This window comes from Mustela nigripes, chromosome 4, assembly GCF_022355385.1.
Source record: "Mustela nigripes isolate SB6536 chromosome 4, MUSNIG.SB6536, whole genome shotgun sequence".
Classification (NCBI taxonomy): domain Eukaryota; kingdom Metazoa; phylum Chordata; class Mammalia; order Carnivora; family Mustelidae; genus Mustela; species Mustela nigripes.
This window is the reverse complement of record NC_081560.1, coordinates 19,540,872-19,561,102: the sequence shown is the minus strand read 5'-3', so window position 1 is coordinate 19,561,102 and position 20,231 is coordinate 19,540,872. Positions and strand designations below refer to the sequence as shown.

At 38.9% G+C, this 20,231-nt stretch overlaps 1 protein-coding gene across 3 annotated transcripts in view; it reads right to left on the bottom strand.

The window, feature by feature from the left end:
- The window catches only part of CHCHD3 (coiled-coil-helix-coiled-coil-helix domain containing 3), a 272,891-nt gene that overhangs the window by 76,796 nt on the left and 175,864 nt on the right, over window positions 1–20,231 (bottom strand). For 2 of the 3 annotated variants that reach the window (XM_059396389.1, XM_059396390.1), the window contains exons 5-6: window positions 15,906–15,920; window positions 14,793–14,876 (exon numbers count right to left, since the gene is read on the bottom strand). In XM_059396389.1, coding sequence (XP_059252372.1) covers window positions 14,793–14,876; window positions 15,906–15,920 — 99 coding nt within the window. The remainder of the gene's footprint in view (window positions 1–14,792; window positions 14,877–15,905; window positions 15,921–20,231) is intronic. The other variant, XM_059396392.1, reaches the window with a different exon arrangement.

Sequence of the window (20,231 nt, the reverse complement as noted above, 5' to 3'; positions counted from 1 at the left end):
TTGATTCTGGTACTACCGGGTCATGTTGAGAAAGACATCAATTTCAGAAGATGACTGGCCATAAGATCAACCTCAATTTCCAAGTAGAATACTGATTTAAAGACACTTAAAAAAAAATGTATGAAGTTCTAAGAATACTCATTATTATCCTGTAGGTCATCCTGCTCAGAACAAACACTATTTTCCAATATGATGCCAGGCTATATTTCTATTAATTACAAAATCGTGCTCTAACCGTATAGCTCTATCATTAAAAATGTGCATTTTCCACAGTCAAAAATGGAGAGACAGACCATTAAAATGAATTTTAATTTATCAGATTAAAAAAAGCTATCATACAAATATGCCTTTAAATACCTAATCAAATTACACCAAATGGAAAGCAGCATCACATGACTGAGTGCCTTGACTATGATGGTCCGGCCACGCTAGGGTGGGGCAGGAACACGTGTCCCCAAGCTCCGCAGTGGACACTCTAATGTTGACAGTTGTGCCCAACCGTGGCAGCCTCAGCACACTGTCCATGGCAGAGAAACCAGCTGGGAGTCCCATCTTTTTGTGTGTTGGTTTAAGGATGGAAAAGAGATAAGAGGGCAGGAGGGCATTAGGAATTCCCTTAAGGAGAGGGTGACAAAATGGAGACTTGGTATAAAAAAGGCAGGTGCAGGGGCGCCTGGGTGGCTCCGTGGGTTAAGCCTCTGCCTTCAGCTCAGGTCATGATCCCAGGGTCCTGGGATCGAGTCCCACATCGGGATCTCTGCTCGTCAGGGAGCCTGCTTCCTCCTTTTCTCTCTCTGCCTGCCTCTCTGCCTACTTGTGATCTCTGCCTATCAAATAAATGAAGAAAATCTTAAAACAAAAAAAAGGTCAGGTGCAAAGAATAGCTATCCAGCCTTTATCTGTTTTGATAGGATCAAGGAAAGCCAGAAAGGGAACACAGAGGTGATGAAAACAAGCTAACCATTTCCCATCCATGGGCATGGTTAGAGGAGGAATGTTTACCCAGCTAAGCATACAACATCTGTGTAATCTACATAAGTGTTCAGCTTTGCTGAGGGACACTGAGTCAAAGAGGCCTGCTGAGGCTCCTCCGCGTCTGATTCAATCCCATCGCAGCTCTGGCCTCCCGGGAGTCCGTGCCGTCCCGACATGGAAAATGTGGGCTTACACTGCCTGCGGTCGAATCCAGACTCAATTGCTTACTATCACTGCACCTGAATAAGGGACACACTGTGAGTCTGTCTCTCTCTCTCCTCCTAGGGAAAGTGAGGATACAGTCCCGGACATGAACGCATGTGAAGTGTGTCGCCCATGAGGGCAAAGGGTCAGCTCACAGTAAATGCTGCAGTTTTTCCTTAAAAAGAGCTAGGCGGGATTACTGGTGTTGACCTGGCTTTGGGGGAGGGGGATAGGAGCTCAGAGAAAGGAACGTGAGGTCACAGGGAGTCTTGCAGGGACATTTCCCCTTGATGAGGAATTAGTATTCACTTACCAGATCCCCAGGATCTGCTTACTATTCCTCTAGGAGAACAAGGATTAGGATCACTCTGAAATCACTGTGCCATTTGAACTCAACGCAGAACTGATCTGCTAACACAGTACAGACCAAAATAAGCAATGTCTGCCAGGCTTGGCCAAACAGATACTGTACTTGAAAAGCAAACCTGCCACTTTCTGAAAAGATAGTGAAGAATACACTAGAGCAATAAATGGCATGTAATCAAGTCAAGAGATGGGGGCAATGGGTGTTCAACAGGACCTTCCAGAAGGCCCTTCTCCCACATGCATGGCCCAGGCCTGGTGTTCAGGCCTCTCTGCTCAAGTGGCCCCGAATCCAGGGCCTCCTGGTATAAAATAGCATCTGCACCCACTCCCTCCGACATACGCATACACTGTCATTTTCTCTTCCCTTATTACGAGTTCTTTTTCGTCACAGAACTCATTACCACTTGACATAAAATATACTTGTTGTATACTGTCAATATTAACAGAGTGTTAACTCTAGCAGTAATTTCTGTCAATTTTCCTCTCTGGTATATCCCTGGAGCCTGTTCTAAATAAATATTAAATGAATGATCCAGCCAGGTGAAGAGCTCCTAGTGACAAAGCAAAAAAAAATAAAAAGAAACTGAGCAAAAGTTCTGAACAGTCAGTAATGGGAGTACTAAATTGCTTGTTTGAAAAAAAAAAAATGAATATTGCCAGCTAAAGCAATAATGACTTTCAAGTTTATGAAAATCCAGCAAGCTATCTAAAAGCATTCTAAATCACAGATGGGACTAAGAAAATGGAGGTCAGTCATATACTCCTGAAATCAACAAAAATGAATGAGGAGTATACGAGGTAGGTTTATGAGAATGCGTATTTTGGAAAGTTTATTTCGCTTGTTAACTGAAATCAGCACACATTTTTCTCTCCCCTATAATGTCCGCAGATAAAGAAAGTGCCAAGAAGTATGTTAAGTCGATATTTCTGTTCCTTAAAATACTTACCGTGAACATATAGTATTCTATTGCCATTACTGATTTTAGGATAAATGAATAACGAAAACTATAAGGCATAAAGAGTATCTACCTGTATCTGTTCTTCTATGTGGATAAACTTTAAGAGCAGCAATTTTCTCAAAAGAAAAATGATTTTCTTCAGATAATGGGAAGATCCAGAAAGGACATCGTATAAAATAAGCTATAGGAAATTTTTTAAACTGCGGTGTGGGTGTTCAAGGTGGCGACTTAGCAGGTATTTTACCATATTTGGTACCACAGAGAAAATGAGAAAGAAAACACAGTTTATAACAGTTGCTTATGCCTTTATCTTTAAATTATAGCATATTCAAATGAAAAAAGCCATTCACCCACAATTGAGAAACCAGGTTTAATCCTTATAATGCCCATAATTTATATTGTAACAAGTGCATATTTTAGTCATTAAAATATACTTGGATTCAAGGGATTGAAAATACAAGATCTGCATATATAAAAGATAATTTAAGGGGCCTAACCAGTATTAGTTGTTTCTGCTTTGTTGTCTGAGGCAGAAGCAGTAAAGACAACAGCAAGGTGTCAGAAAGAGAGAAAAATGAGTTTACATTATATGAGAACAATAGAGGTTCCTACAGACAGAGCTTTTGGAAGGGTTACTGTTTAGTGATTTCATTTTTTAGATGAAGTATTTAGTCATTTAAGTTTGTGCAAATTCTCTAATCTCAGAATGACTTTGGAGAAATCTGGTCAAAAAAGGCACATTGTTAAGAAAGTTAACACAGCCTACTGTGGTGTGTTTTTTTGTGTTTCTGTTTTTGTTCTTGTTTTTTCCTGAGCAGGCCAACAATATGTTGAGACTATTAGCTTTATAATTAAAAGGACTTCAGTGATTTTGTTTTTTGGTGAGTACTTTTTAACAGACTCTTGCATAAATGCACAAAAAGATGAGACATGCCAGAATTAAACTTGACCTAGTACACTTTCCTTAGAAAGGAAATTTACAATATTGGTATCAATATTCCACTGCCATTTCCCTGACGCCATGACTCCCAACAGAAATGTTCTCTGCCTCTGAGGAACACAATCCAAAATAAAAGCCTCATTTAAAAAAAAAAGAAAGAAGATCCTTGTAACCAGAAATACCCTGATCCATGAAATCCATCATTAAAGAACAGTCCATGTCAACGAATCACCCCTCCCAGTTTTTATTTTACCATGTATCTCCTTGCTTGGCTCTTGTCCCAAGCCAAACCTATGACTTCAGGTCTTCATCCATGCTTTCTCCTCCTGGTCATCCATTCCATTTTAACAGGTAATACAGAAAGTTGAAGTTGAGGACTCCGTTGAGGACAGGGATTGTCAATGAAATTGTTTGCCTTTCCCTTCAAAGTCACGTAAAAGTAATAGCTAAGAACACTGTTTAGGCAATATGATTTAATTTCCTTTCAAAGTTTGCTCAGAAAGTGGTATCTACACTGATGGTTGATTTTATGTAGGTAAGATACGCAGTTGCGGTACTATCACTAGCTAGCATGACTGGAGCAGAAGGACCCTCACCCAGGCTTCCGCAGAAATCCTGCAGGCTAAGGTGTAACCTGACGTTAGGTGGACACTAAGCAACCTGGAAGATGAATATCCAAATCATGGGGACCGTTGTTGAGACTTAAAGCCTTTTACCTCCTGAAAACTTGTCTACTTTATTCAAGAAGGGTTCACAAAGCACCCACTATGTGTCAGGCACTGTGCCAGGGGTTGGACATACAGCACTGAACAGACAAGGTTCCTGGCCTTACAGATCTAAATGAGAACTACTAACAGTTTGAGGGCACAGTACTGTGTCCACCTTTTCTCCCGGATCTCTCGTTTTTAACGGTCTCTGAGAGCGAATGAAAATTACAGAGCCCAAGACTACTGACCTTCATTCAGCTTAACTCACTGGATACAAAGACTGTGTTTTCTGACCTAGGCAAGCAAACCCTACAGCTTCCTGATCAAATAGTAGCCAATCCTATTAACTCTTACTCAAGGGTCACAGAAAACTCCAGGCTCTGAAGGAAAGAAAGGTGTTAATACATCTTTTCCTTATTCCTCTAGCTTTAGATCTTGGTAAACACTTGGGGGAAGATTTTTAAAGGCCTGCAATGATCATTAAATATTCATCTAATTTGATTACCATCCTACTTCATTTTATGAAAGAGAAGAAAAATTCCTATTTGGACCCTCGATCCTTGGTGACATCAGCCCCCACTGCCTGATTCTTCAGCCAAGGACGTAAGAATCCTAGGTTAAAGAGTATGAACATGGGTCCTGAGATGGAAGGGCCCCAGGGAAACCTCACTACCCATGGCTCTCAACTCTGCAGAGCTTGGAATAATGCAAGCCGAAATAAGGACTGTGAATATAAATATAACACTGAAAATTACAGGCAGAGTTTTCTAGAGATTCTTAGAAAGACTAAAGATTATAAAGAGAAAAGTGTGAACAACTCCCACTCCAGAGGACCTTAAGAATTCTCAGGCCTCTTTCTCATCTGTCTCCTCTTTCGCAACACAGCACAAAGGCAGGTCATTCTGGGATGGCTGCAGGTCCTCAGAAACCTTCACGTTAGGAATTCTACTAATGGAACTCTATGGCTTCTTGACCTCAACGTCCTAGGAAGGACCCGAAGTTCCAGGAATGGGCATTGCGCAGGGCACAGCGGACCTCAGATGGCGTGCCAGGATAAGCTAGTGTTTCTTGAAAGAAAGATTCCGTGGCTTGAGTGTAATGCTGAAACATGGCGTGCAGTAGCATCATTCTGGAAGCTCTGAATGTATATAAACTCTGAGAAGGCCCTACAGTAAAGAAATCTGTTCGGCTTAGTTAAACTTAACATTCCTCAAAATTATTTGGCCATGGAACCCATCCCACTTTCTGACAAACATATTAATTTTTACAAGTTATCTAGTGCCTAACTATGTGCCAAGCACTATTGTGATGATCCAAGGGGAACTGTTTCTGGGCTTCATGGAGTTTAGGTATTTAATACTTATTTTCAAAGGCTGCTATTTAAGGCAATCAGTTCACTGGGTCTTTATCTGAGCATTTCATCATCTGATGGATCCCTCTAACCCACTAAATTCCCCTCTAAATCCCATAGTCTCCAGCTCTCTGAGACAGAAGGAGCAGCTACTCCTCACAAAACATTTCTGCTCTGGAAAATAATAGTCTGCCGTAGCCCCCACGGAGCCACTGTGGCCATTCAAAGCTCTGTACCAGATGCCAAAGGGGGTCTGTGCTATTTGTATTTGTCACTATACCTACACACCCTTGCCTGGCTCACTGGAGGAGCTGAACAAATGTGTTCCAGAATGAACGGTAAATGACAAGGACTCCCTATAGCCCCTGAAAATTCCAATAAGAATGACCAAGATCAAAACCCTATCATAGTCCGTGTAGCCAAATTGGATTTGGGTTCTCTTTATTGAATGCCGCTCTCACTGTGCCAACCTGCTTTATACGCCAAGTTCAGCTGTGGGCACTTCTTCTTTGACGATGTTATGAGCTAATATTATTTGCAAATGTTTTAATGACCAAATACATCTTTCTAACTGAAGCTAAAGTGCTGAAATGTAATCCCTTGTAGAGGCACAGCTGGCTTGCGGACTGAACATAAAAATGGGATTCAAGAGCATTTTCTAACACCAGCCCTGCAATTTCCTTTAAAAAAATTAATATTCGTGTATTTCAGTTTCTTAGTAAAACAGGGAAATAAACATTGGCTGGTCTGCCTAAATGGAGTGTATTTGAAATTTATAAATAAACAAGCTATCAAGAAGCAAAACAATCACTAATTATGAAACTGGATGCAAAGAAGGTTCAGAGATCCAGCCCATTTTCAATCACATTGGCCCGGAAAAACACAGAATTACTTCCTATCTTCAAGATTCCTACCAATAGCAAGAAAAGCTCCCAAAGAAAGGAAAGGGAGTATTAATTATTTTACAAATAAAACAGTCTTGCTGAGCCTCCCCACACAAAATAAACAGAATCTTTAAAAGTGAAATTAATTTTCCCTGGATTTCGTAACACTTTATTTCTCACCTTGTCTTTACACATTCAAGTGGCAAACCATTTTTAAAACCTGTCATGATAAACAGAATTTAATTATTTGATGGTATACGGTCTTTCAGGAGGTAAAGGGAATGGGAAGAGTTGAGAAAGTATGCAACCCGTATTGTTGGCATCTTAGCACTTAGGATCATTACAAGAGCTCACAAAAAGGCAGTAATACTGGGCTTTAAAGCTGAACTCTGTATTATCTCTTTCTCAGAGCCCTGGGGCCATCACTGCAAAGCACAGTGGTCCATTCTAAGCTCTGAATAGAGAAAAGGAAGAGATCATTAAATTATAATTTCCATGCACAATTGGTACAAGTATTTCCTACCAACAGGATTAATATGAAGGCAAGATCCCAGAATAAAGCTGCTCAGCAGAGAGGATAGCAGTTTAGTGTCTTGTAAATTTGATTTCACTGAAAGCCCTGACACATCATAATGGTGAAATCCTATTTACTGTAGCAAGCAGGATGGATAATGCTATTTAATACCTGGTGTACTGTGTGCTATCAGCTCATAGCTTTGTATTCCATGTTCTCATCTTACCTTCAGGTTAATACTTCTTGACAGTCTACATGGTAAATAGAGCCCCAAATTAAGTGCTGATCCCATGATTTGCACATCTTTCCTCTAAAGTTCAGCACAGAAAAACTGGCTCCAGTTAAAGGGATAATTTTCACGGGACGCACTTTTAACAGGCTCACCCCAGGAAAGAATGTTAAGTTGCATATCCCTAAAGCCAGACTGAAAAAGCATTTCAAGGTTACCCAAACCACATTTCCCATTAGGAAATTCAGAGAGGTTAAGCCCATGTGTTTGAAAGACTTGTTGAATAATGAATTAAGGATAAGGACCCCATATCCACTACATTGCGTGGTTCGCTCCCTTCCCCCGCAGGAGAACAAAACAGAAGTGGGGAAAAGAAGTCTATTCCTGCTTGCTGCCTTTGGAATATCTGCAATAATGAGCTTCCTTTAGGGAGGCAGTGAAGAGTGTATAAAGGTCCAGGTCTTTGAACCTACATTATAAATAAATACATCCATTATATGAGCAAAGATAGGATGATACTGGCCCTTATTAATTTCTCTACCTAACAATGACGATCGAAGCACATTTCTGTGAGCTATCATTACTTGTTAATGAGGAAAAATAAGAGCAACTCAAGGGCCATGCTAGCAAACTGCTACTAAAACCCCTGTCGTGTGTAATGGCGTTACAATTAAAAGTATCACTGATTTCTATCGTCTTCAGTGTTTAACTCCTGGACCAGAGAACTTTATTTCTGCAACTCTGGGTGACTTCAGACCACAGGAAATAGGCCTTGATTTCAAGATGAATGAGGAAACCAGTACAAAAATTCAGAGGGTTAGTGGAATAATAAATATCTCTAGGTTGACAACTGCAAACTAGTCATCTACCACAAAGTTATGCTTTTAACGACTGTGCTAAATTTGCTATGTCACACTGTATGGCCAGAGCACACACCCTGGTCTGAGATGTATGAGTTACCCATAGGACCTAAAATCATTGATGACCATACAGAAAGCACTCAAAGGGGGGAAATATCAAAGGGTTTTTTTTTTTTAATCCAATAAATGTATTAAATTATCTTCCCACCCCAGAAAAGACTCCTTATGTTTTAGTATCTTAGATGTCAGTGAACTGTGATTCTATCCTGCATTAATCCCATCAAAAGGCTGACCAAGCCTCACTCAGTGAAGTATTTTTGTAATGACAGACTTCATCTGGTAGTAAAAATACATAATAATTTCTTCCCAAAAGCAGCACACTGGGCTGACAATAATCTGTTCTGTTGTCGTTTCTTTTTATTATCGTTGTCGGCATTACTTTGCCCCAAGCTCTGCAGAGAGGAATAGAGAAACCAAGGTACTAATTGACAAAGAAGTCAAGCAATCAAAAAAGCCAATTAATCATACAGATGAGCCCAACGCTTTATGATGCAATGGAAGATATGCCACCCACTATAAGTAAAAGGCTTTTAAAAATTGCTCATTTGGTGTAAGTAAGCACGACCTCAGAATTTAATTAGTAACTCTCTCCACAGGTGATGAACTAGTAAAGTACTTTTCTTCTTAATGACAATTTATTTTTCACCATTCTCTTTGCACTGCTTTCTTCTGCCCAGCTTGTACAATTCCCTCTCCTTAATTGTATGGGATTGACTGCAGCGTGTATGCAAATACCTACTGAAATCCAGAGGAGCCTATAAACTGAAAGCAATACAGATCCCACTACCCTGTTGATCTGAACATTGTGACTATATGTAAGGCCTCTTATCTCCCTCAGCTCAAGTCACCAAGGCTTTTATAGCTCTCTTCACACTGTGCCAAACCCCGCCACTCTTATGAACGCCAAGAGAAAAGAGGAGAGCATATCAATTCAAGTTCATAATTGGGAAGTTAGACGCAAAGACACACTAATCACCAAAGAACTCATATCTGCAAGATGTCTTGGGGAGAAGGGGGTCCTTCATCCTCGAAGATCCCTGGGAGAATCTGGACTCTGGCCTCTTCAATCATGGCCTGGTCTTGCTTCTCACTTCCCTCCCAAAGGGCTAACAGACTACTACACATTCCCTAAAGAACATGAATGCAATCCAGACTGTAATGAAATAACCATGGAAGCATTTATCAAAAGTAAGAGAAACTTTCTTTCTTTCTAGAGGTGGAATAATAGGCCTATCTGCTAGCAACACTAGGAACAAATGAACGAATGGCTCAAAGGCGTTTGTGAATTGCTTCAATGACTACGGCTTTCTTACTTCAAAGTAGAAGCAGCACAACTAGACATTAAAATAGCTCTTAGTGGGGCGCCTGGTGGCTCAGTGGGTTAAGCCTCTGCCTTCAGCTCAGGTCATGATCTCAGGGAATTTGGGATTGAGGCCTGCATTGGGCTCTCTGCTCAGCAGGAAGCCTGCTTCCTCCTCTCTCTCTGCCTGCCTCTGCCTGCTTGTCATCTCTCTCTGTCAAATAAATAAATAAAATCTTTTTTAAAAAAATTAAAATAAAATAAAATAAAATAGCTCTTAGCGGTATGCTGTAGCTGCTAGGTATTAAGACTTTATTTACTCCCTTTTGACCAAATGTTCACAGGAAGTACCAAATCCTGGGGAGAAGATTCTGCATTTCGAATGCTTAACAATCTTGTAGACTATGAGGTAGCATTAATCCCATTTTAACATCGGGACCTAAAAAGTTATATTAGAAGCCAAAAAGAACTAGCTTACCACCCAAAGAGCTAACATGCAACCAGCAGGATTTAACTCTTGAGCACAGAACTAACAACTATTTAAGCTAGTACTGGCTAATGGCTCAAAAAGCTCAGGTGTTGGACCTGCCTCCAAACGAAATGTTTTTGTCAGATATTTTTGGGCAAGTTACTTGAAGCCTTAAGGCGTTCATCTAAATAATAGGACCGACAACTTCATAGGGCTGTCTGTGTGAATCAAATGACATAATCCATGCCAAGTGTCTAGCTCATGTAAATGCATAATAAATGTTATTGTGAGTTACTATCACAATGATGATGATGCTACAAATAATATCAAGACAAACTTGATTCTCATAGGATAGATATATAGTATTAATTTAAATGATGAGTTAAGAAGATACCAGGTACTTTGTGGCTAGTCAAAAACTATACATTAACTACTTAAGACACAATTTTATGGTATTAAGTTTAGTAAATCTAGGATTTATTCACTTAACTCCTCTGTGAGTCAGGGTAAATACAGAGATGAGAAAATGACATTTACCCTCAAGGAATTTATGCGATAAACACAGAGAACAAATCACAATTATCATAGATGTGGCACCACAAAGAGAGGTATATAAAACACTGTAGAGCACTCCCTTAGAGATTTGTGGAAAGCTTCCTAAAAACATTTAAGAACCTTGTCTCTGAAGGCTGCTCTTGGCTTCCTCTCATCAAATCACCAATCAGGAATTAATATCCTCCAAGTCTCTTACATCAACAACCAGGAGTTAATACTCAAGTCTCTTTCAGTTAGGCCACACATCTCACTGTGGCCTCATGATATGTAATTAAAATACAGAAATTCACTTCACATCTATGTCAATGTCACTTGATAAAGCCGGCAACCTTTGCAATGAAATAAGGACTTGAAAAACTTTTCAAATGGCTTTGACTTTCTTTCTCAGTCAAGAGTCACTGCTTTTGGAATACTGGTCCTAAGAAGGGTGAACTGGTGTCCAGTTAAATCATACTTATTCCTCCTCATAAGGGGGTGACAGGAGAAAGTCCTCTCAGACACGTTAACTAACCAGTATGAACACATGCGAGAGAAAGCTCCATTCACACATAGGAATTACCTAATTGATGGAATGTATTGAAATAGATCAAAGAGGCAAGCCGCGCTGTGCTACAGAACCAAATGTGCTCCATGTGCTCGGGCGACTTGGGTTCACAGTCTCAAAAGAAATTCGTATCAAGTCAATGAAAATGATCAGTTCAAGTAATAAGATTATGAGTCATCTAAAAGTGATCGTGTACATAATGACGGTGTTGATCTAGTTGATGGGGATCACTTTTGGAATGATTCTGTGAGATTCTGTCAATGTTCCCTCTCCAATAATGATACACTACCTGGTGTCTGGTTTATGGCTTCATTGTTTCATTTGGTTTAAATAAAGAAATGTACTTAAACCACTATTAAACCATAGGCAACTTCAATTTCTTATAGTACACATTAGGTGATTCTACAAGTTATCATAATATTATAATCTTTTTTTTTTTTTTTTACATCATGCACTATTGGATTCAGCACTTTTATATCTTCTAACATGAATTGTATGTAGAATTCCTAATAGAAATGGTGAGAAACTGCACTTTTCACAGTCATCACAATACAAGGGGAACTCTTTTTGCAATCTTCTGCATTAAGCCTGCAAAATGCTTTATCACTGAACACCTACATCTCTCACATATTCCTGGAAGAAATCCAATTGAAGGAAATTAATGTAGCTACTTCAGGAATGGCAGTAATAAACAAACATGATTTTACAGAAATGGAGAGAAGACAGCAGGAAGTTGAGCAATACTAAAGTAATTTCACGATTCTTAGTGTTTTGTACACAATGGAAAGTAAGCAGATATTCTTTAATGGCAACAGCTTTTGTTAAGCATTTTCCAGTTTCAAAGAGCTTTTATATACCTCGTCTTATCTGGTCCCCCCAAAAACTCATAAACGTGAGCAAGGAATGGAGTATTACCCGCACTTCATAGATAAAGAAGCAGAGACCAGAAGAGATCAGGTGACTTGTCAAATAACGGATGAGAGCACCATGCCTCCTGACTTCTAGTCCAGCCTGCAGTTATTAGGTAGTAACAAATAGTACGCTGATTCTTCCACCGTAGGATTTTTCCAAGCTCACTGGTACTGCTCAGTTTTCAGTTAAAATTCCTAAATAACTACTTTCCAGTCGTATCTTCAAAAAGGAAAAAATATATATTTCACCTACATAAAAAGATGCCAATTGCAATGACTTGACATCATCACCATGACTCCATCTGATCCACCAACCCTTGTGCTAACTTGAGGCCAAAAACAACAGCTAGCTGCTCAACAGATTGGCTTCTTCTGCCAAGAGTGAATCCTCTCAGTATTTCACATTAATCACTGAATTACCACCATCAGATTAGTGGATTTATGAGAAACAGATGAGTATTTTTCATTGTCTTTTCTCGTACCCGACAGTGATCAATGACAAATCCAAAAGGTACCTAGCGCGGTAATGCCTGATGGCAAAGAAAATGGCCACTGGGTGGGGACAGAACAGGTGCTGGGTAAATCCCCTCAAAAAATGATCAGTTGTTCATTTTATTCAGCTGACATTTATTCAGGTACAGCGTTCTGGAAGGGTTGAGGTAGACTAAGAGTTGACTGAGTGGTTACTCTGTGTGGGACACTACTGCAGGTGCTTTAAGAAAATGAGTCCTTTAACAAATCTGTGAGGTAAGTACGATTCTATCTTCATTTTACAGCTGAAGAAGCTGAAATCTGAAGTAACAGGCTACAAAAACCCAGCAGGTGAATGTCCGTCCAGCGCCTTAAACCCAAGTCAGAGGCTGTGCTCTAAACGAGGGTTCTGCAGACTAGAACTCCCGAGTCAAATCCAGCCTGCTCTCGAAGGCCCGAAGAGTGGTTTCAGGTTTTTAAAGGGGGGTGGGGAGTGGCGGCAGGATAGGAATCAAAAGAGGAGTATCTCATGACATACGGAAATCACATGAAATTCAAGCTTCAGTGTCCATAAACTGGAATGCAGTCACACTTGTTCACTGACACACTGGTTGTGGCTGCTGTCACACCACAATGGCAGAGCTGAGCAGTTGTGCTGAAAGCAGAGTAGCCGTGACAGAAACCATACATGGGCAGCAAAGTCCGAAGTAACTCCTTTGACAGAAAAATCTGCTTACTCTTGCCATAAGCCATTCCACTCTCTGCTTATTTATCATCTCTACCTGGATGCCTTTTTTTTTTTTTTTTTAAGATTTTATTTATTTATTTGAGGGAGAATGAGTGAGAGAGAACCTGAGAAGGGAGAAGGTCAGAGGGAGAAGCAGACTCCCCAAGGAGCTGGGAGCCCGATGTGGGACTCGATCCTGGAAGTCCGGGATCATGACCTGAGCCGAAGGCAGTTGCTCAACCAACTGAGCCACACAGGCGCCCCTCTACCTGGATGTCTTAACAAATATCCCAAACTTGAAGTATTTAAAATCAAATTCCTGATTTTCTCCACCACTCGTATCCAGATCCGTATCTGAATAGTCTTCCCCATGGAAAATCCATCCTTCTAGGTACAGAAGCCATAGATCTAGATATCCTTGAGTTCTCCCACTCATGTTCAAAACCATCAACAAACCTGATCAGCTCTGTCTTTGAAACATCCAACCCCACGCTTCATTCCTTCCATGGCTAGCAGCCAGGCCCAAGCTATCAGTAACCCTTTTCTGAATTACCGCCATTACCTCTTACTAGGTCTCTCTTGCTTCAGACAACAGCCAGCAAGCCCTTCCCCACACTCACAAACCCTTTAGCCGTTCTAACATGCTAACACAGAGCCCTGCTGCGGGGCTCTGGTGCTGGCTGGCTTCCCATTACTGCAGACCTTTTCCCAAACACTGTCTATCAGACGGGCCCTTCCTCTCTACCAGACCCCACACCTACACTCCAAGGCCCTGGGACTCCTTTTTCTTGGCTTTATGGCAACCTGCTGTCCACTACATACACTTCAGCTCCCAGAGGACAAAAGTTTCATTCATTTTCCTCATTAGCACGTCTCTGGCACTAGCCCGGGGCCTGACGTATATTAGGGGCTTAAGTAGACATCTGTTCGACGAAGGAAGAAATGATCCCTGCATGCAAGCAGCACACATACCAGTGACACACAGACACGGGTGAGCATATTGTGTAAATAACTGTACTGAATGGGACTTAATACTCTATTTCTTATTTTATCTACTTTCTTAGGAAACTTATTATCTTACTCTAAACAAACCAAATTTTAGAGGTTTCCATCCAAGGGAAGAAAGACCCAGCTTTGTATGGCCCCAGTGTGAAATGATTCTGGACAAATCTGTTACTGGTCAGGGGCACTGATGAGGTGGCTCAAACTCCCATTCTGAAACCCACAGTCTCCTCCTGCTTTAGCCTTAATCCCTGCCTTAGAATCTCTGTCAAACTCTAGGGCCTCCCACGGGTACTGCCTCAACTCCTCCTCCTAACTCCTCTTCCTCAGTCCTACTGTTCAACTCCTGCCCACTGTTTGGCCATAGATGCAGTGAAACTGTGATTACGCAAGACAACATAGCCCCTAAAACACGTCCATTTCTACAAACCTGTTCAAGTGTCATCAACGTTAGGGAGAGGCAAGAGCAGCACTCTACTGTCTGACCTGGGGGCAGCGCAGTTTCTAAACGTTTATGGAAAAATACCTGGGGGAGGGGCAGAGCCATAAACCGCCTCCTTGACCCAATAACGAGACCACACCCTGAAACAACCAAAGAAGGAATGACATCCCCTGTGAGAATGATCTACCTGCCTGCCTGGCTTCTTCACTTCCTTTCAACTAGGAGAAGCAGCTATAGTTCTAATTATCGATGCTTAAATAACTCTATGGGAAAGTTGCAGATGTGGTTCTAGAAGAGAATCAATGACAAGAAATAGTCATACCCTCTCCTCCAGTCTAGCCAGCTGTTCTTTGTAGAATGCATCCTGCTTCTTTATCACTCGATCTTTCTCTTCCAGCTGCTTAGCCTAAAAAAAGAAATGAAGAATATACTATATCAAGAAAAAGCAGCAACAGCAAAGCAAAAGTCAAGTATAAATTGCATTAGAAATAAGTACACAAAGCCGAAGATTTTTGCAATCTATTAGGTCTCTACCATAGAACAATATTAATAAGATGATGATTGCTGTATTTAAATGTAAAGAAGGAGTCTGCATTGTGCTTTTTTTTTTTTACTGTGACAGCTGTGCCCTACTTTGTCAGAAAGTGTCAGAATACAACACAGACAGTTTTATTTAACTTCTTTTGAAGAGTAATTTCAAGGATTAATATTTTATACAATAAAACAGATTTATTCCAAGCGTAAACCACATGGCTATTAATCTTTTTTCTTTTTTATGGACAACAAAAATGCCTATATGACATTTCCTATATAAATCTTATGTTTGAGAACCCTTAAACCCATTGAAACCTGCACCTAAGTCCATGTATTAGTCTATTTTCTTTTTTATGAAGCAGTAGTCTTTGGAGCAAGGAGCAAAAACCACTGTAAGTGTTTTTTCAATAATTAAAAATTAATAGTAAGAAATAAAAATAGTTCATTATAAAACTCAGTCATCCCATTTCTAAGATTTTTTTTCAAAATTAAAAAGGTAGTACAATTATTTTGATACATGAAAAATAATGACAAGGATAGTTCCTTATGGATATTTTTCAAGGTTAATAAAAAATGCAGTTTTCAAATTGTTGTTTGTATCTTCATCATTACATTGAAGTGATCCTTATCTCTGAGAACAGACCTCCCACTCTCACCCCAAGTTAGAAAAGTTTTTAAAACATTTTGGCTTCAGTAAATGTTGAATACACACTTGATGAGAAATCTTAAGACACTCAGCAAGTGTGTATGTTGGCATTCCCACCCTTCTGCCATGTACCCCATGTTTTTGCAGGGTGATCAAGGGTCATATGGCTCAACCTTGTGTGAGGGGGACTTCCATTATCTGCTTAGTTAAGTGTCCCCACTTGGCACATTTATAGGTCATTGCTTTGCTACTTACTTTGTCTTCAATGTCCTGCAGCATGTTAAAAACAAACAACAGTTATTTAACAACAGAAGTAGTATTTTTTTCCTAATGTCGCAAAGAAATCTGAGAGATGATATCTAAGATGCAAACCAAAGAAGGCAATAGGGAAAAAAAAAATCAGAGAACTTGCTTAACTTAAGACACAGTTAAATGACACTGTGCTGCTACAATTTGAATAGAAGATTTCAATGAAAAGCTCATGCTGCTTGAAAGCATGTGAATACATTTAAAAAGATACATTAAGATTATAAAAATAATCTATGGCTCCTTGGTACAACATAGTAAAGACCTGACTAGCCTACCAGGAATATAAAAGAAAAAGTAAACAGGGAAAGGATTTTTTAAAAAGCTAAGTGTGAAGAAAATAAGCATGACTATATGATCTACAGAGAAAGGAGATTTTTAAACTGAACACATAAACACCCAAAACAGAAATAAAGGAAATGTAAAAGAATTTATTTAAGAAAAATTCCATTAAAGATTTTTTTTAAAGAAATCATTAGACCAAATGAAAAAGCAAATGACAAAAAGAGGAAAAGAAATCACAATGGGCAACTGTGAGAGTTAAAGTTACTAAAATACAGAACACTTTAAAAGAGCCCTCTACCCCTCCCCTAAAAAAGCCAAAAGAAAAATACACAAATGACATACACTGGTAATTCACACACAAAAATACAAATAATAAACACATGGGGAAAAAAAGCCAACCCTAAGAGAAATCCAAGAATGACAATGAAATACCATTATTCATCTACTGAACTGACAATAATATAAAATAGTAATAATAATGGCACAGATACAGAAAAATAATAATGTCAGAGTGCAGCAAATATACATTCTAACATACTGGATGTAATTTGGTATAACCACTTTTTAAATGAATTTGACAAAATGTAATATTTTTAAAATGTACATATTCACTGAGATCTATACTCTATTTTTAGGACTTTTCTTAAGTAATTATGACAATATAATAAAAATGTTCAAGATAGGGTTGTTTAGAATTGCAAAGATACCAAAATAAAAACGAATTTAATGGTTAAATAAAAATATCCTCAAAATATACTAAGTTAAAAAAGGAACAGATTATAAACAAAAAGGACAGTACAATCTCGTTCTTTGTAGGGAAAGAAAAAACCAGAAGGATACTCAACAAAATGTCAACAAAAGTTATAGTAGAATGGTAGGTTTATGGGTGATTTTTAGTTATTCCTGCTTCTTTATATTTTCCAAATTAAAACACACACACACACACACACACACACACACACACACACACACACAAATACTTTGTAGTCAAAGGACACAGGAGGGAATTTTCTGAGGTAAGAGAACTAGTCTGCTTGTTGACGATGGTGGTGGTTACACCACTGCGTGCATTTGTCAAAACTCATAGAACTATGTATCACAAAGAATGAATTTAACTATGTAAATAAAATGTATTCAAATTAAGTACACTAAAATTCACGAAAATAACTACATATAAATATATGGATGAACTTGTACATATATCTTTGTTATTCTTAATCTGCTTATCACTTGGCCGATTGTATTCTAGGCATTTAACCCTAGGAAATATTAAGAAAAGCACACAAGGGTTTAGATCTATGAAAATATTAAAAAATGTTACTTAAAGCAACAAACAAGTGGGAACAATAGAAGTTTGTATAAATAAGATTTGGTCCAATAGGATATTGATTATAAAGATTACAGTCCAAACATAATGCCAAACATTTAGAGCCATTAAAAAAAATAATGTTCTAATAGAGTAATTTTTTAAGTCAAAATTTTATTTGGCGGTGGGGGGAACAGGTCATAAAATAGTATGTACAGGAAATTCCTAATTTGGGTTAAGGAAGGAACAGGGAGAGTTGAGTGCACCTTGTTATACAGATTTAGAAAAGCGTTACCTATTATGCCAAGATGTTAACAGTGGATATGATACGCATAGTGGGATACTTTTTCTTACTTGGACTACTATACTTTCTAAATTTTCTAGAACGAATTACAACTTCTGTAATCAGAAAAATATTTCTTAAAACATTATCACATACATGCATCCCTGATGATGAGATGGAAACATAATATGAGATAGAAGCTCAGAGAGTGAGGTATTTAGCAATTATATTAACAACCAAATTGTTTTAACAACTTGAACAATAATGTATAGCATGGAAATGACCTTACGTACAAAATCCTTAATGTACCAGCATTTGATTCTCTCCAAGTATGGCATTACCCACATTTCAGTTCTTAAAACACTTGCACTAAATGTTCCTTTTGTTCACATATAGTGCACAGTGAGACATTTTTTAAAATGCGAAGAAAAAGTAGTATGTATTCTATTATGGTCCTTTAGAAAACACTCAAGAACTCAATACTACAAACATATTGCTCGAGCCTACTGAGGATGACATGCACCAAAAAATTTAATTTTGAGGAGCAACATAAATAAAGGATATATAGTGATATCCTCATTCACTTGTCAAAGATGTAATCTTTGAAAAAACTTAAAGCAACGTGTGAAAAGGTCAGGTGTGCACACCATAAAGGAACTACCTCCAACGACCCTAAACCACCAAGCTACTGGCTAACATCACAAATCTTTTCCTAGACAGCCAACAGAATCAATAGTCTGAGGTCCACTGGGGAGAATAACAAAGCAAGAAACATAGCCACAGCACCTGAACCGCACATTGCTTTGAAACAGTTAATGTGATGCTGGGAGGGAAAGTCACACAATATGAATCCTGAAACTTAAATAAGCCTGGAATACATTGACTAAGCTAATAGCTGCCAAGGATGGAGAGTCACACTCAACTCATGAAAAAGCAGTAAACCAAGTGCAAGGAAATAAAACTTCTACGAAGACCTCTCTAACAGGGAGAACATTGTTGTAAATGGACAAAAACAGAGGATTACAACATTACTTATTGTTATAGAACCATTTCTTAGGGGGAAAAAATGAATATAAGAAATTTCCCCTCATCTCTTGTTTACTATTCATCCTGCTGCAAGAAATGTGCACTGATTAGTTTTCAGATCCTGTTAGCTTTGGGATAACATGATTGGGCTTGAAAACATGACAGAACTTAAGTGGATCATTATGGAAAACTAGAGCACCCCATATGCAAAAAGGACATAAAGAAAACAAGGAAATCCAGTTTTCTGTAAGAAACCCAACACAGAAATATTTCAATGTTTTAACTCCGTGTTGGTAGCTAGATTCCAAATGAAGTGCCCCTGTTTTAACTTCCTTAAGACTTACTTCTTTGCAGAAAGGATTTGAAGGCACTTATGACAAAGAATATATAATAAGGTCAACAGAAGTAAAAACCGGGATTATGGACACGACATATTGTGCTGGTAGGAACTTTACCTTCCCACATACATTCCTAGGTAACTCTTCATAGCGAAAGCTTCTTGGCATAGCAGCTCAGCCTTCTTAGGCCCAGTTGCTTCTGAAGACTGAGGTGTGGCACAAGGTACATGGCCTGGAGAATCCCGTGACATCACAATCACCTAGCTCAGAGGTTGTACTGTTACCTTGGACATCAAGTACAAGGCATGTTAAGAAAAGATTCTGGGCTACTTGGAAAGCTTGCACATTTTAAATGACAAAGTTCCTTGAAATGCCAGTGTTCAATGTGAATAGCTCAAGGGAGAAAACAAAGCAGGTACCTGCTCAGTTTTCCATGGGAGGATACTATGACACCGGAGATTACTAGGGTTGAGAAAAGGCAACAACTACAAATCAACCTAAATAGGAAATCCCTATAATGGTATTTCCTATCATTCTAAATCTTATAACAAACCTGAAACACACACATAATGGATGGAGAGAGATTTAGTCCTTCACAATGATACGGATAATCTGCAGCAAAGATCAATCTCTATGTTAAACTCACATAAGCAAATAAGACCAGGGAAAAGCGCTTTATTTCTCTTCAGAACTACACAGAACACAAAATATATAGGAACCTAAGAAAAGTATATGCTGACATAAAACAGAGAACTGAGGGCTCCAGTGGGGCTGAGTCATAAACTTGTAGGGTAATAATCTATTCAGAAGCTGGAGAACATGATCACTGTGAATACCAATTAGCCATAACAAAATAAAGTAGCCATGTATTCAATCAGCTCAATACTAGACTTCTGTTATAAATGAGAAATTACACAGGGTTCACTGAGCCTTTATCAAGTGACATTAGTAAGCAAAGAATCATACTTAAAAGCACTGTTTTCCGAGCCACATTAGGTGACCGTCATCTAGGTGAATGTAAATGATGCCCATCCTAT